The sequence below is a fragment of the Canis lupus genome, chromosome 19 (genome assembly GCF_048164855.1).
Source record: "Canis lupus baileyi chromosome 19, mCanLup2.hap1, whole genome shotgun sequence".
NCBI classification, from domain to species: Eukaryota; Metazoa; Chordata; class Mammalia; order Carnivora; family Canidae; genus Canis; species Canis lupus.
In genome coordinates, this window is record NC_132856.1 from 9623571 (window position 1) to 9640024 (window position 16454).

Genomic DNA, 16454 nt, shown 5'->3' on the forward strand with positions numbered 1-16454 from the left:
TCCTCTGCAGGCAGTTCTTATCCAGGCTGGGGATACCTTTCATGTGTAGTGATTCCAGAAAGATCTAGCAGGCCCTGTCTCAAAGCCATAGAATTTTAGAGCTAGAGTGACCCTCAAAGAAAACTAGCCCTCTTTTTATTTCTAGTAAGTGCCTGAGCCAGGACTAGACCCCAGATTTGATGGCACCCAGAACAGGCCAACAGACCCTGACTTGACTGAGGAGCAGCCCTACTGTAGTGTTTACAAGGCAGTAGGGAGTGCCTGGTTGTACTTTCCGTGTTTGCAGTCTGCTATCATTATTCTTTTGCACTTCTTGATCTTTATCAGCCTATTTCCTACAAGGAGCTCACCTCTATTGTTTGCATAGTATTTATTCCTTCACTAAAGGACTTGGTAGATTTTCAGTCTAGAGCATTCTGTGCAGTGCATCTGTAGTCAACAATCTGTCTCTAAAGCAGAAATTCTTGGGCAGCCCCGGTTGCTCAGCGGTTTAGTGCCACCTTCAGCCAAGGGCCTGATCCTGGAGACCTGGGATTGAGTCTCATGTCAGGCTCACTGCATGGAGCCTGCTTCTCCCTCTGCCTGTGTCTCTGCCTCTCTCTGTGTGTCTCTCATGAATAAATAAATCTTTTTTAAAATAAATAAATAAAGCAGAAATTCTTAAAATTTTTTTTTAATCAAATACATGTACATAGCTTAAGTAGTTTTTATTAGGTTATGATTTATTAATGTAGTTTCCTAATTTTCATTCTCCAGGAGCAAACCTTTTCGATGCTTAGCATTTCTTCTGCTGCTTATTTCAGTGTAGAAATAACATACTCATCTGTCATCTTCCTCTAGCATACTTCTCAGACTTTAGTATTAAACTTGTTAAAACATAGATTGCCAAGCCCACCCCAGAGCTTCTGAATTTCAGCTGGGTGAGGACCCAAGAATTTGTGGTTTTCACAAGTTCTTGGTCCTGCAGATGTCTTGGTCTAGAGACCACGCTTTGAGAACCATTGTTCTCTTCCCCTGTATCCTCACAGAAGTTACAGCAACTTGGTTAAAACGACATTCCTGTTCACATTATTATTTATTACTACTATTACTGTTACTTTGTGTTACAGAATTATTTCCAACACTGCCCCCTCTCCACTGTTTTTATTTTTTAAAATATTCTTTTTCCAGTTTTATTGAAATATAATAGACTTACATCATAAGTTGAAAGTGTATAGCATAATGGTTTGACCTACATATACTGTGAAATGATCACAGTAAGTTTAGCATCCATCATTTCATATAGGTACAATAAAAGAGAAAGCAAAAAAGTTTTTCCTTGTGATGAGAACTCCTCTCATCTCACAGTATTTAGTCTCTCACAGTTTTCATATAGACCGTATAGTGGTGTGAGCTATTGTCATTACATCCCTAGTACTTCCATGTCTTAGGACTCCAAGTGTGTACCTCTTGACCCTCCACCCCCAGCTCTGCTAACTACAAATCTGAACTCTTCTGTGATTGGTTTTGGATCTTTTATGAGTGTTTTCGGTTTTGTTTTTAGACTCTACATATAAATGAGATATATAGTGTTGATCTTTCTCTTATTTCATTTAGCATAATGCCCTCAAAGTCCACGCATGTGGGCACCCTGGGTGACTCAGTGGTTTAGCGCCACCTTCAGCCCGGGGCGTGATCCTGGAGACCTGGGATCGAGTCCCACGTTGGGCTCCCTGCATGGAGCCTGCTTCTCCCTCTGTTTGTGTCTCTGCCTCTGTGTGTCTCTCATGAATGAATAAATAAAATCTTTAAAAAAAAAAAAAAAAAAAGTCCACGCATGTGGTCTCAAATATTTCATTTTTTGTGCCTGAATAATATTCCATTGGATATATGTACCATAACTTCTTTATCCATGTATCTGTCGGTAGACATTTAGGTCATTTCCATGTCTTGGCTATTATAAGTAATGGTACTGTGAAATAGAGGTGCAGATATTTCCAAGGTAGGGTTTTCATTTTCTTCAGATAAATATCTAGAAGTTGAATTGGTGGATCATACAGTAATATTTTTAATTTTTTGAGGATCCTCCATACTGTTTTCCATAGCAGCTGTGCCAGTTTATAGTCCCACCAGCTGTGCACAAGAGTTCCCTTTTCCCCACATCCTTGCCAGTGCTTGTGTTTTTATCTCTTTGATGATGGCCATTCTAACATGTGTGAGGTTGAAATCTTTCTTACTGTGGTTTTGATTTGCATTTCCCCAGTGAGTGATAAGTTATGTTGAGCACCTTTTCGTACCTGTTGGCCTTTATAGATTCTTTTTTGGAGAAATGTTCTATTCAGATCTTTTGCCCATTTTTTAATTTGATTATTTGACTTTCTGATATTGATTTTTAGGAGTTCTTTGGACATTTTGGATATGAGCTCTTTATCTGATGTATTATTTGCAAACATTTTTTCACAACTGTTGACTGTTTTCCTGTGCAGAAGCTTTTTAGTTTAATGCTCTTTGCGTTAAACTTTATATTTTGTTGCTTGTGTTTTAGGTGTCCCATCCAAAAAATCATTGCCAAGATCCATACCAAAGAGCTTGTTTCTTGTATTTTCCTCTAGGACTTTCATGGTTTCAGGTCTTATAGTTTTTGTGAGAAGTGTAAGATAAGGATCTGGTTTTATTCTTTTACATGAGAGTATCCAGTTTTATCCACCGCCATTTATTAAAGAGACTGTCCTTTCTCCATTGAGTATTCTTGGCTCCCTTGCCAAGTATTAGTTAACCATTTATGTTTGGGTTTATTTCTGAGCTTTCTGTTTATTTCTGATTCTGTTCCATTGATCTGTTTGTCTGTTTTTATGCCAGTACCATACCGTTTTAATTACTGTAGCTTTGTAGCTTAAAATCAAAAAGTATGATGCTTCTCACTTTGTTTTTTCTCAGGATTGCTTTGGATATTTGGGGTCTTTTGGGGTTCCATATAAATTTTAGGACTCTACTTTTGTAAAAAAAAAAAAAAAAAAGCCTTTTGAATTTTTGAATCTTGATAGGAATTGCATTGAATCTATAGATGGCTTTTGTTACTACTGACCTTTTAACAATATGATTTCTTCTAATCTGTGAACAAGAAGCCTTTCCATTTATTTGTGCCTTCAGTTTCTTTTATCCCTGACTTGTAGTTTGCAGAGTAGAGATCTTTCATCTCCTTGGTTAGGTTGATTTATAAGTATTTTGTTTTTGATGCTATTGCAAGGATCATTTTCTTTTTTAGATAATTTGTTCTTAGTGTATAGAAACACTACTGTTTGGTATGTTAATTTTGTACCCTCCAACTTTAATGAATTCATTGTTTAGATCTAAGTTTTTTGATGAGATCTTTAGGATTTTCTGTATATAAAATCTGTCATCTATAAATAGAAACAATTTTAGTTTTTCCTTACCAGTTCTGATGCTTTTTTTTTCTTGCCTGACTGCTCTGGCAAGGACTTCTCCTACTGTGTTGAAAAATACTATATTAGCTGTGGGTTTATCACATATGGCCTTTAAGAGTTATTATAAACAGATGTTGAATTTTGTCAAATGCTTTCTTTGCATCTACTGAGTAGATAGGATTCTTCTTTTATTCTATTGTGAGGTATCACATTGATTGATGTACCTGTGTTGAATCATCCTTGCATTCCAAGTATGACTCCTGTTTCATCATGGGAAATGATCCTTTTAATACACTGCCAAATTCACTTTGCTTCTATTTCATCAGGGTTATTTGTAATTTTCTTTCCTGGCTTTGGTATTGGAGTAATGTTAGCCTCATGAGTGTGTGGGTGTGTTTCTTCTTTTATAATTCTTTTTGGAAGATTTTGAGGATTGATATAAAATTCCTAAATGTTTGGTTAAATTCACCAGTGAGGGCAGCGCAGGTAGCTCAGCGGTTTAGCGCCACCTTCAGCCCAGGGCGTGATACTGGAGACCCGGGATCAAGTCCCACGTCGGGCTCCCTGCATGGAGCCTGCTTCTCCCTCTGCCTGTCTCTACCTCTCTCTCTGTCTCTCATGAATAAATAAATAAAATATGTACAAATAAATAAATAAACCAGTGAAACCATCTATCTGGTCCTGGGCTTTTTTACACTAGGAGATTTTTGATTGATTCATTTTCCTTACTTATTTGGATTTCCTATTTCAGAAAAAATAGGAATTTTTATACTTTAATTTTTATAAAAGTAAATTTTTTTATTCAGATTTTCTGTTTCTTCCTGATTCAGTCCTTGGTAGTGTTCTAGATTTCTAAGAATCTGTCCATTATCTCTAGGGTGACCAGTTTGTTGGCACAGGTGTTTCAGCATAGTGTCTTATTTTTCTTTGTATTTCTGTGATTATCAGTTGGAATGTCTCTTTTTTCATTTACAATTTTGTTTTGGATCCTCTTTTTTCTTTGGTTAGTTTAGCTAAAGTTGTGTCAGTTTTATCTTGTCAAAGAACCAGCTCTTTTGACTAATCTTTTTTTTTTTTAATATTTATTTATTCATGAGAGAGACACAGGCAGAGGGAGAAGCAGGCTCCATGCAGGGAGCCTGATGTGAGACTCGATCCCAGGACTCCGGAATCATGCCCTGGGCGGAAGGCAGGCACTAAACCGCTGAGCCACCCAGGGATCGATCCCTGGCTAATCTTTTCTTTTGTTTTCCTATTCTGTATTTCATTTATTTCTGCTCTGATAGTTATTATTTCCTTGCTTCTGCTAGCTTTGGGTGAAGTTTGTTCTTTTTCTAATTCCTTAAGGCATAGAATTAGGTTATTTATGTGGGATGGGTCTTGCTTCTTAATTTAGGCTTTTATTCCTATAAACTTCTCCCCAAAAACTGCTTTTGCTGCATCCTATTAGTTTAGATATATTGTGTTTCTATTTTCATTTCAAAATAATTTCATTTCTTCTTTGATCCATGGTTCAAGAGAGTATTTAATTTGTGTGTGTGAATTTCTCTTTCCTCTTGTTATTGATTTCTAGTTTCATACCATTATAATTAGAGAAGATGCTTGGTTTGATTTCAGGTTTTTTTTTTTAATTTGTTAAGACTTGTTTTGTGGTGTGACATATCTGTTTGGATGATCTGTCCATTGTTGCTCTTTATTTCTCTGTTAGAATAGTTATATAGTTAGAATTGTTACATCCTCTTGATGTGTTAACCGCTTTGTCTCTTTTTATTATTTTTAAAGTCTGTGTGATATTAACTATAGCTACCTCTTCTTTCTTTGTGGTTACCATTTGCTTCAAATAGATTTTTCCTTTCCTTCTTAGTCTCTGTCTTAAAGGCTAAAGTGAATCTCTTGCATGAACATATTGATGGATCTTAGTTTTTGTATTCATTCAGCCATTTGTCTTGTTTGGAGAGTTTAATACATCTGAAGTAATTATTAGTAAGGCCTTACACAATTGCCATTTTGTTTATTGTTTTCTGAATGTTCTGTTGATCCATTGTTAATTGTTTCTTATCCTTTTTTTGTGTTTTGATGTCTTAAAGTATCAGTATGCTTTGACTTGTCATGTTCTTTTGTCTAATACTTCAGGTTTTCCCTTGTGGGCTGTAAGGCTTACATAAAACATCTTAACTTCAATAGAATTTCTAATCTTTACACTTTTACTTCTCTCCCTTACATTTTAGGTTAGTGATGTTAAAATTTACATATTTTATAATGTATAGCTATTAACAGTAGGTACAGTTATTTTTTTTACTACATTTTTTAACTTTTAAAGGAATTGTAAGTGAATTACACACCACCATCACCATATTACAGAATCCAACTTTATGTTTTATCATTACCAGTGAGTTTTATGCTGCCTTGTATAATGTTAATGAGCATCCTTTTACTTCTATTGAAAGAACTCCCTTTAGCTTTTCTCATAAGGCAAGTATAGTGGTGATGAGTTCCCTCAGTTTTTGTTGTAGAAAGTCCATCCCTTCTTCATTTCTGAAGGACACTTTTATTACTTGGTATATTATTCTTGGTTAACAGGTTTTTTTGTTGTTTGTTTTTAATATATCCCATTTTCTTCTGGCCTGAAAAGCTTCTATTGAGAAATTTGCTCATAGTTTTATGGTGGTTCCCTTGTATGTAACTCTTTCTCTAGCTGCTTTTAAAATTCTTTGACTTTTGAGAGTTATAACGTATGTGTCTTTGTAGCCTGTTTGGATTCAACCTATTTAGGCCTCCTGGATCTAGATGTCGGTTTCTCTCCCCAGATTTGGGAAGTTTTCAGGCTCATTGCTTGAAATATACTCTATGTCCCTTTCTCATCTTCTGGAATTCTCTTTAAGTGAATATTGCTTTTCATTCCATCCCATTGCAGTCTTTACTGTTTTTCTGTTTCCGTTCCTCGGGGTAATTTCCAGTGTCCTGTCCTCCACATTGCTGATTTCTTTCTTCTGTGTGGTCAACCCTGCTTTTGAAACTCTGCTAAATTTTTCAGTTACTGTGTTTTTTAGCTCTAGGGTTTCTGGTGGGTTTGTTTTTAATGGTGTCTATTTTTGTTGAGCTTAATTTAGTTATACATGCTTATAATTCACTAAACTGAAGAGGATTATTCTGAATTCTTTGTCCTACAGTTCATAGATTTTCATTTCTTTAGTCAGAGCTTTATTTCCTTTGGTGATATATTTACGTGGTTTTCTGTGATCCTCATGTTGGTATCTGTCTCCTCTTCTAGCCTTTGCAGGTTCACTGGGGCACTTTAATCAGTTTGCTCAGTTTGGGTTTCTGGTCCTACTGGCAAGGTTTTTGGGCAAGTGCAGCCACTGGTTAAGGTCTGTTTTTAAGTATTTGAGCTCTTAGGATAGGGGGTAGTCCCCTGACATGAAGTGCAAGTAGGACTGCTAGCTGTTAGTTCCCTGCCCAGGTGAGGCTAGAGGATCAGATTCTCTGGCTTGGCTTCCTACTCAGCAATAGATGAGTCTAGGAAATCAGAAAAAGACAACAGGGATGTATGTGGCATTTATATGAAAGTAAAATGGACATTTTTGTCATTTGGCCTAGAGAAGGGACATATCTACTCAGGAGAAAAGTAGCTCATATTATTCCTCATATTAGCTTTCAAAGAATTAGAGACTCCATTTCTAAAAGTTTTGGCCCATGCCTGGTATTCATAATAGTTGCTCAGTAAGTATCGACAGCACCTTGAAATCCCAAATCTGCTTGTACTGTACAAAGGGCCCGAAAGCCTGCTGAACAAATCCCCTGGATTTTTTTTCTTCTTCTCTGGCCTGATGGGGCAGCAGGACAGCAGCCAGAGCTTACACAGCTTGTTTGGAGACCCATACTAGGCAAGACTGTAGACTGAACATCTGGTTAGGTGAGGCCACTGGTCGTACTCTGCAGATGGGAAGCCAGGTGCTGTGCACTGTATTCTAGTGCCACTGTAAGCAGGGTTGTTCAGCTTCCCACATGCATGTATCACTGCTTAGATACAAAATGTATTTCCCTGCCCTGGCACAGTGGGAGAAGCAACTGTAAGGCCACAAATACTTTTCTTGTGGTCTTAACTTCAAGCCAATCTGTCCCCAAGTTTCCTGTGAAATAAGGCCACTGGCTTTTGCTGTGAGGACCACCAGCTCTCCCCACCACCCCTGTCCCCCTCTCTGCTAGAATTGCAGGGTCATGCCACTTCCAGGTGGTAGAGTGAGCCCTTGCTGTCAGATGGGCTAGTGGGCCCACCTCTGCTTACCTGGGCAGCCCAACTTGAGGGACCGCACAGATTTTCCTGAATAAGCTCTCTGGATACGAGGCCGTCCCCACTTAGTCACAATCACATTCCCAGTGTGTGCCTGCCATCCCCATGGGGCAGAATACAGAGTCTGGGCTCCTACAGATTGATGTCTTATAACACTGGATAACTGGATGTCCCCTCTGTGCTCTCTTCCTTCTGGAGGAGGAATCATAGGTTGGAGATATCCCACTTACTTACTCTGGTACAGTATCTTGGTCTCTATGGTGGAGGGAGGTGCTTCAGCCTCGCTTTTGTCTTTTAGGATTCATTTACTGGTTTCTTGTTCATGAATAAGTTCTTCTGTGAGAGGGGTGCTAAGTCAGGAACACCCTTTGTCATCATCTTGGTGGGGTCACTCTCTGTCCACCTTCTTTCTTAATCTGTGTGGATTTTTGTAGACTCACAAGCTGTGAGTCAGGGCCTTTGATGAGGCCCTGGGAAGGGGACAGCAGAGGGAGGGGTGCAGACCCATTACAGGCTGTGTGTGTGCTGACTTGCAGGTGACCCTGTGGAAGGAGTCTGTTGACGGACAGTGGGTGTGCATCAGTGATGTCAACAAGGGCCAGGGATCCGTGTCTGCTTCTGTCACAGAGGGCCAGCAGAACGAGCAGTGACCAGACAGGCAAGCCCAGCTCCTCACCTGCTGACTCCAGGACTGCCCTTTCCTAGACCAACTGACTAAATAGCTGGGAGGAACAGCTCCAACACGATTACTTTCCCAGGAGTAGTTACAAATGCAGCCAGATTGATCATCTGCCTTAACATGATTTGATATGGTTTGTAATTTACTGTCCTGCTGAAAGCATTCATGTTATGAGGAAAAAACTACAAATGATCTTCAGATCTATTATTTTAAAATATTTTTGGCCATTTTTATGTACCTTTTGGGTTCAGGCATTATTTGGGAGGGGGTTTTGTTTCCAAAATAGTTAAATAAATTCATATTGCTTATAATTCTTCCTGCATTACCCTAACCCTTCCCTAAAACACTTATTTTTATTCTTGCTACAACGTCAGTATACTAGAACAAGGTTCACCAAGACCCAGGTTCCTGTAGCACCCTCCCACCCCCATGCACACAAAGGTGGTCTGTCTTTGTAACATCCTCTTGATTCCAGTTATACTGAAGGCACCATACAGAGTGACGTGAAAGGAACACCAGATGTGGACTTCAGTGACGGGGACTGTATCGTCTGAGCACACATCCTCTTCTGGAGAATGGGAATAAAAGTCTGCCTTACAGAGAAGACGCAGATGAACTAATGCATGTGGGTGACCCAGAAGATGCCATGCCAGTGCAGGGCAGGATTAACCAAATACCAGTAGTTAAGAGAGGCTCAGGAAGTGGGCACACTTTGTTCATGTTATGGGCCGTGCCAGTTCAAGGAGGGGCTGCTGGAGACCATGGTTCTGGTCCTCATCAAGCCTGAACCGGGTATCACCTCTTAGCAGAGGCTCTGAGACCCTCACCTGAATCACAACAGCAGCTACCATTTACTGAGACCTACTGCAAGCCGGCACTACACTGGAGACCCCACACCTTTAGCAACACAGCAGAGCAGTGCAAGTATTTGTCCCCAATTTACCAAATAAGGAAACTCAGAGAAGATAGTCACAGAAGATAGAAGACCCACCTGGGGTTGTCTGCTGCCAAGCGGTAAAGCCAGTGTTTGAGTCCTGCTCTGTCTGGTTCCACTCCCGAGTGGGTGCTGTCACAGGCAGAACTCAGGGAGTATGTGGGGGTTCCTCACCTATGATCTGGGGTGATGTTCACAGCAGACCTTTATGTGCACTAAGCTTTGCAAAAAGGTCAGGCCACTCACCTCAGGAGGCTGTGTGCACAAGGAAGTGTGGACCCCAGTTCCTCTATGTGCTTTTCACCCATCATTGTTTAGCATCAAAACCCGTTTTGAAATAAATATTAAATCATAATGCATAACATGGGAAAAGGTGGAACAACTGTGCTTGAAGCAAAGATAGGCCAGAGCCCTGCCCCTTAGCCTCCCACATCGTTCTGCACAATCCAGGCCTTAGAAGCACAGTTCCCATACTGTTCTCCAATCCATTTATTCAGATGAGAAAAGACCCACAAAGGCCCCTTTGCATACACTTCTCAGTAGACAAAAACTTAACTTAGTGCAAGTTAGCTTTTCACACATCTACCTTCCCTAACAAGCTCTGTGCTCCCTGAAGGACAGGCCTGGTCTTCCTTACGCTACCTGCTACCATCAAGAAATAATGAGAACTAGTCCTGTGTTACACAGTGGATAGGTGATAGGTTAGCCTTATGCTGTTTGTAGCTCACACCACCGAGGGTCAGAGTAATCTGGAGGTGAATGAAATGACCAAGGTCTTGGCACTTGCCAAGACCAAGTGATACAAATGTAGGGGTAATTTAAAATGTATAAAGAGGGTAAGAGAGGAGTAGCAACCACAGTGTTTCTTTAATGCTTTTACAAAAAGCAACTGGGAGGAAAAAAAAAATAGAATTAAGGTATTCCCTCAAACCCTGAGGATTAGGGCCAAACCATATCGATAACACCTGTGTAAGAGTAGCATAGGTAAGAGGAGAGTTTTTATAGTCCCATGAGCCAGGTAACCCAAGAATTACCATCAAGTAATCGTCCATTCAGAAAATTCAGCAAGCCAATGTGAGAACTGACAAAACTAGATTTTATAGGCTCTCACAAGTGAGTTCGAAAAGATTTCCACTGTAACACATGAAGGAGTACTAGCCATAAGAGTTTCCCTCACAGCACAAACAACTAGAAAACCACATTAATATGCACGAAACAAATGCTTATGGGCAGAGGACAACAGGTAGTGTTTCAGTAAGGGAAACAAGCAGGAGCCCTAGTCACCCAGCCTACAGCCTTGGAGCAGCTTCCAGGCCAAAGCACAGGGAGATAATCCAAAGTCTAGTGGTCAAGTTGAAGAGACAGAGGTCAGAGTCCAGAAAGGCTAAGCTAGAACCTACTAGGCAGGGTCCTGGAGAAGAGGGAGCTGCTCAGGGCAAGCTCCTCAGATCTGCAGAAGTGTCTCCTACAGTGGGACCAAGTCCTAACCTGCATACATGAAAGGCAAGACACTTCATGACCAGAAACCAACAGAGCACACAATTTTTGAACTCCCAGAGGAGAATAGTTGACGTGCCCAAGATCCAGAGTGCAACAACATCAGAATACACAGGGCATTGGGTACAGTTCTAAGAAAGATCATGTCTTAATAATACATCCTAAATTAGGTCTAGAATTAGAGGTTCCTTTGGACCATAAAACCAAGCCTTGAGGTCCACAGTAATTTCACGTTGTGCCAAGTTAGCCCAACACTCTTTAAAGGAAAAGCAAAATTAAGCACTTGAAAACAAAATTCACAATGTCCAGCTTCCAATCCAAAATCCCCAGATGTGCAAGGAGGAAGAAAATACAGCCCATAACCAGAAGAGGAAAAAAAATTGATACGAAATAAGACTGGGGGGACGCCTGAATGGCTCAGTGGTAGAGTGTCTGCCTTTGGCTCAGGGCATGATCCTGGGGTCCTGGGATCAAGTCTCACAAAAGGGCTCCCCACAGAGAGCCTGCTTCTCCCTCTGCCTATGCTTCTCTGTCTCTCATGAATAAAATCTTAAAAAAAAAAAAAAAAAAAAAAAAAAAGACCATGGGATTAGCAGATACAGACCTTAAGAAATACTATTATAAAAAAAAAAATACTATTATAAATATGTTCAAGAATCTAAAGGAACAAGTACAAGAAAAATGATACCAAAAAGTTGCAAATGGAATTTCCAAAAATGAAAAATTCATTATCTAAAATGAAAAATATACTGGGCAGGAGTAAGCAGATAGACACTGCGGTGTAACTGATCAGTAAGTCAAGACACGGCAATAAAAACCATACAAACAAGCACATAAAGACTGAAACCAATCCATTGACCTGTGGACACTGTCAAGTAGTCTAGGATAGGTGTAAGTTGGAGTCCCAAGGAGAAAAAAAAAGGGGGGGGAAGAAAGGGACAGAAAAAATATCCAGTAAAATTTTTCCAAGCTGGATAAAAATTATAACCATACAGATTCAAGGAAACCAGAGAACCCCAAGCAGAACATTAAAAACTCGTACATACAGACCCCATAATAAAATTGCTGAAATAAAAATTATAAAATCAGAGAGACATACTACATAGAAACAAATGAAATGGCAGCCAGCTTCTCATCAGAAAATTTGCAAACCATAAGAAAATAAACACCTTTGAAGTGCTGAAAGAAAAAAAGGAAAGGACAATCATCAGACTATGATTCTATAGCTAGTGAAAAAATCTTCCAAAATAAGAGTGAAAAAATAGAATTTTTCAAGTTAAAGCTAAATCACCAGGAGAACTGCATTATAAGAAATGTCAAAGGAAGTTCTTCAGGTAAAATGAAAATAGTATCAGATGAAAATATGGATCTATACCAAGGAATAAGGAGCACCAGGAATAGAAAAAAATCTGGGTAACTTACACTTTTTCCATTTATCTAAAATATTATTTTAAGTGCATTGTGAGCTTACAACTTATGTAGAAATAAAATTAATAATAGCACAAATAATGGAAATGAGGAAATTGAAAGTATTCTGTTGTAAGGATCTTGTAGTATCTTTGAAATGTTATATGTGTTGAAGGTATACTGTATTATATTGAAATTGTATTTTTAAATCCTAGGTCAACCACTAAAAGAGTAAAGCAGAAAATAGCTGACAAGCCGGTATAGTGAAGATAGCAGGAAATCCTAAAATATACTTAATCCAAAAGTGGTTATGAAAAGAGAAAAGAAAAAGAACGAACGAACAGATGGGGTGGGGGTGGGTGGGAGGGAGAAGAAGTGGGACAAATTGGAGGCAAAGAGCCAGATGATAGATTTAAACCAAACTTTATGGGTCATTGCAATAAATATAAAAGGTCTAACACTAAATGAAAGGCCCCTGGTAAGAGATTAGCAGAATGGACTTTAAAAAAAAAAAAAAAAAAACAAGACCTAACTATATGCTGTTTATATGAAATCCACTTTAAGCATAAACATAAACACAGAAATAAATTAAAACAAAATTCTATTTTAAAAAAAGATACACTATTTAAACAGTAATCAAAAGAAAGCTCAATCTCTATATTAACATCAGAGTAGACTTCAGAACAAAAATATATTAGAGATGAAGAGTGACAAAATAGTAAAAGGGTTGTGGCTCAGTGGTTTAGTACCTGTCTTTGGCCCAGGGCCTGATCCTGGAGACCCAGGATCGAGTCCCACATCGGACTCCCTGCATGGAGCCTGCTTCTCCCTCTGCCTGTGTCTCTGCCTGTGTGTGTGTGTGTGTGTGTGTGTGTGTGTGTGTGTGTGTGTGTGTGTCTCGTGAATAAATAAAATCTTTTTTAAAAAAATCTTAAATATTTATGCACCTAAAATAGAGCTTCAAATAAGTGAAACGAAATGGACAGAACTAAACAGAAGTAATCTACAATTACAGTTGGAGATCTCAACATTCCTCTGTCAGTAACAGAACAAGCAGACCAAAAAAATCAGTCAAGTTATAAAACACATAAACCAATGATCACTCAGGTGGACCTAACTGGCACTTATAGAACACTCTACCCAACATTTAAACTCATTCTGAAGTACATTGAGAACAGTCATCAAGAAGAGACCAATTTCTGGACCCTCAAACAAAATTTAACAAATCTAGAAGAATTGAAACCATTCAGAACACATTCTGTGACTATAAAGAAAGTAAATTAGAAATGAGTAACAGGTATTCAGAAAATCCTCAATGTTTAGAAATTTAAGCAGTCTACAGCTAAATAACTTATGGGCTAAAAAAAAAGATGGGGCAGGGCGCCTTGGTGGCTCAGCAGTTGAGCATCTGCCTTCAGCTCAAGGTGTGATCCTGGAGTTCCGAGATCAAGTCCCGCATAGGGCTCCCTGCAAGGAGCCTGCTTCTCCCTCTGCCTGTGTCTCTGCCTCTCTCTCTCTCTCTCTCTGTCTCTCTCTCTGTCTCTCATGAATGAATAGATAAAATCTTTTTTTTAAATATCACAAGAAAAATAGTTATCTATAGTGGAAAAAAAGAAACAGTGGATGGGACAGGGATAGAAGAGGTAGTCTCTGCATGTACCTTGTTTTATACCATTGACTTTCAAGCCATGTAATATTTAATAAACTCAAACTATGAAGTTATATGGGAGCGCCTGAGTGGCTCAGTTGGTTGAGTGCCTCTGGCTCAGGTCATGATCCCAGGGTTCTGGGATCGAACCCTGCATTGGGCTCCCTGCTCAGCAGGGAGCTTGCTTCTCCCTATCCCTCTGCCATTACCCCTGCTTGTGCTCTCTGGCTCTGTCAAATAAATAAAATCTTTATTTTAAAAAAGTGTCTTGAATGTACACCCCTAATAGTCTGCATTTAGTAGTTTTATGGTTGGTAAATGTAGTACTCTTATTTTGAGAGTACTATGTTGAAATTATAAAATAAAGTAAGATAATGGTAATTTTATTAAGGTAATTAGAAAACAGAATCATCAGGGTAAAGGAAAGAAATTTAAGTGTAAAACCCAGGAAATGAAAACAGACCTTAAATTTTACTTGCAAATAACAGTATGAACTCACAATTTACTTTTCTCCTCCTCAGAAGTATGTGTTTCTAATCTTATGCACAAGATGAGCCCAGGATTTCTAATTGGGACAAAATAAGGAAGCTATTTAAAAACTATGGTCATGTCAAAAGCACATGAGAATCAATATATCAAATATGGAAGCATCTAAAAGAATGACTATAACTGATTGAAACACTTGTATAAAAAAATCCATGAGTTCATAATAGGAAGAAAACTTTGGAGGTTCCTAAAACACCAACTTTGTTTTGAAATGAGTCTATTGTTTAAAATCCTGCATTTATCTTGCCTTTTCTATACAAACTGCCTATCAAGGTAACAAAATAATCGAAGGAAAAACGCTAATAACTGTAAAAAGTACAAAAGAATAGAAGAATCACAATTTATAATTCCTAATAAAAAGAGTAGAGACAATAATTAAGGGTCATAAGTCCACTAAGTGAAAAGTTCATAAGATACTATGTTGAGGTGTAACTACCAGTTTAGAGAAGCAGGCAGAGAGTAACAAGTCCAACAAAGCCTCAAGGAATTGGTCAGCTAAGTCCAGAATGTGGAAAAATGTACAGGGCAAACAGTTTGTTTTATAAAATGAATGATGGGATGGAAGAGAGGGGCAGGGAGGAAACTTGTAGACTGAGAGATTTAAGGGACTGGCCAACCAAATGTGGGCTCTGGATCCTCTGGAAAGAACAAGATAAGGCCATGGCCAGAGATCTAAGCAAAGCAGCTATAAGTAACATGGCTGATGCAGAATTTAAGGCAACAATCAGGGACACCGGGGTGGCTCAGTGGTTGAGCGTCTGTCTTTGGCTCAGGGCGTGATCTCAGGGTCCTGGGATTGAGTCCTGCATCAGGCTTCCCATGGGGAGCCTGCTTCTCCCTCTGCCTGTGTCTGCCTCTCTGTGTCTCTCATGAATATAAATAAACTCTTAAAAAAAAAAAAAAAGGCAACAATCATTAAGGACATTCACTGAGCTTGAGAAAAGAATGGAAGACATCAGTGAGGCCCTTACCACAGAGATAAAGGAGTTAAAGATTCAGAGAATGAAGAGTGCAGTAAATGAGATTAGAAACACACTTGAAGGCAATGAGGCTGGAAGAAGCAGAGAGAGAAATTAATGACCTAGAAGACAAAGTAATGGGAAGCAATGATGCTGAACAAAAGAAAGAAAAATAATTTAAAATGAGAATAGACAGGATCCCTGAGTGGCGCAGCGGTTTGGCGCCTGCCTTTGGCCCAAGGCGCAATCCTAGAGACCCGGGATCGAATCCCACGTTGGGCTCCCAGTGCATGGAGCCTGCTTCTCCCTCTGCCTGTGTCTCTGCCTCTCTCTCTGTGTTTATGTGACTATCATAAATAAATAAAAATTTGAAAAAAAAAAATGAGAATAGACAGGGAACTTAGTGACACTATAAAATGTAATAACATTCATATTATGGGAGTCCCAGAAGAAGAAGAGAGAAAAGGGGGCAGAAAATTTGTTTGAAGAAATAATAGCTGAAAAACTTCCCTAATTTGGAGAAGGAAACAGACTTCCAGATCCAGGAAGCACAGAGAACTCCCATCAAAAATCAAAAGCAGACCCACATCAGGACAAAAGAAGTCATTAACTTAAAAGGGAAAATTCATTAGGGCTTGCTGGAGATTTTTCAACAGAAACTTGGCAAGCCAAAAGAGAATGGCATGATATATTCAAAGTGCTGAATGGGAAAAATCTGTAGCCAAGGATACTCTATCCAGCAAGACTGTCATTCAGAATAAGAGTTTCCCAGAAAGACAAAAACCAAAGGAGTTCATGCCCACTAAACCAGCCCTGCAAATATTAAAGGGGACTCTCTTGAGTGGAAAGACCAAAAGTGACAGTATAAAGGCAGGACACACAAAAGCAGTAAAAATGAGTATTTCTCTAAAAATCAATTAAGGAACTCATACACACACACCTAAAAATGATATAAAATATAATTATATATGTCTAAGGATGCCTGGGTGGCTCAGTGGTTGGGCGTCTGCCTTCGGCTCAGGGCATGATCCCGGGATCCTGGGATTGAGTCCCACATTGGGCTCCCTGCATGGAGCCTGCTTCTCCCTC

At 39.2% G+C, this 16454-nt stretch overlaps 1 protein-coding gene and 1 long non-coding RNA gene across 3 annotated transcripts in view; one reads left to right on the forward strand and one right to left on the reverse strand.

Moving 5' to 3' along the window:
* The window catches only part of SEC13 (SEC13 homolog, nuclear pore and COPII coat complex component), a 33600-nt gene extending 24915 nt beyond the window's left edge, over positions 1 to 8685 (forward strand). For both annotated transcript variants that reach the window (XM_072785155.1, XM_072785156.1), the window contains exon 9: positions 8232 to 8685. In XM_072785155.1, the coding sequence (XP_072641256.1) occupies positions 8232 to 8345 (114 nt within the window). In that variant the 3' untranslated portion in view covers positions 8346 to 8685. The remainder of the gene's footprint in view (positions 1 to 8231) is intronic.
* Positions 658 to 8369, reverse strand: LOC140609851 (uncharacterized). Its single transcript, XR_012011584.1, has 2 exons — positions 7930 to 8369; positions 658 to 6920 (listed from the first exon to the last, which is right to left on the reverse strand). It is a non-coding gene; the product is annotated as an uncharacterized lncRNA (long non-coding RNA).
* Positions 8686 to 16454: the final 7769 nt, after the last annotated feature.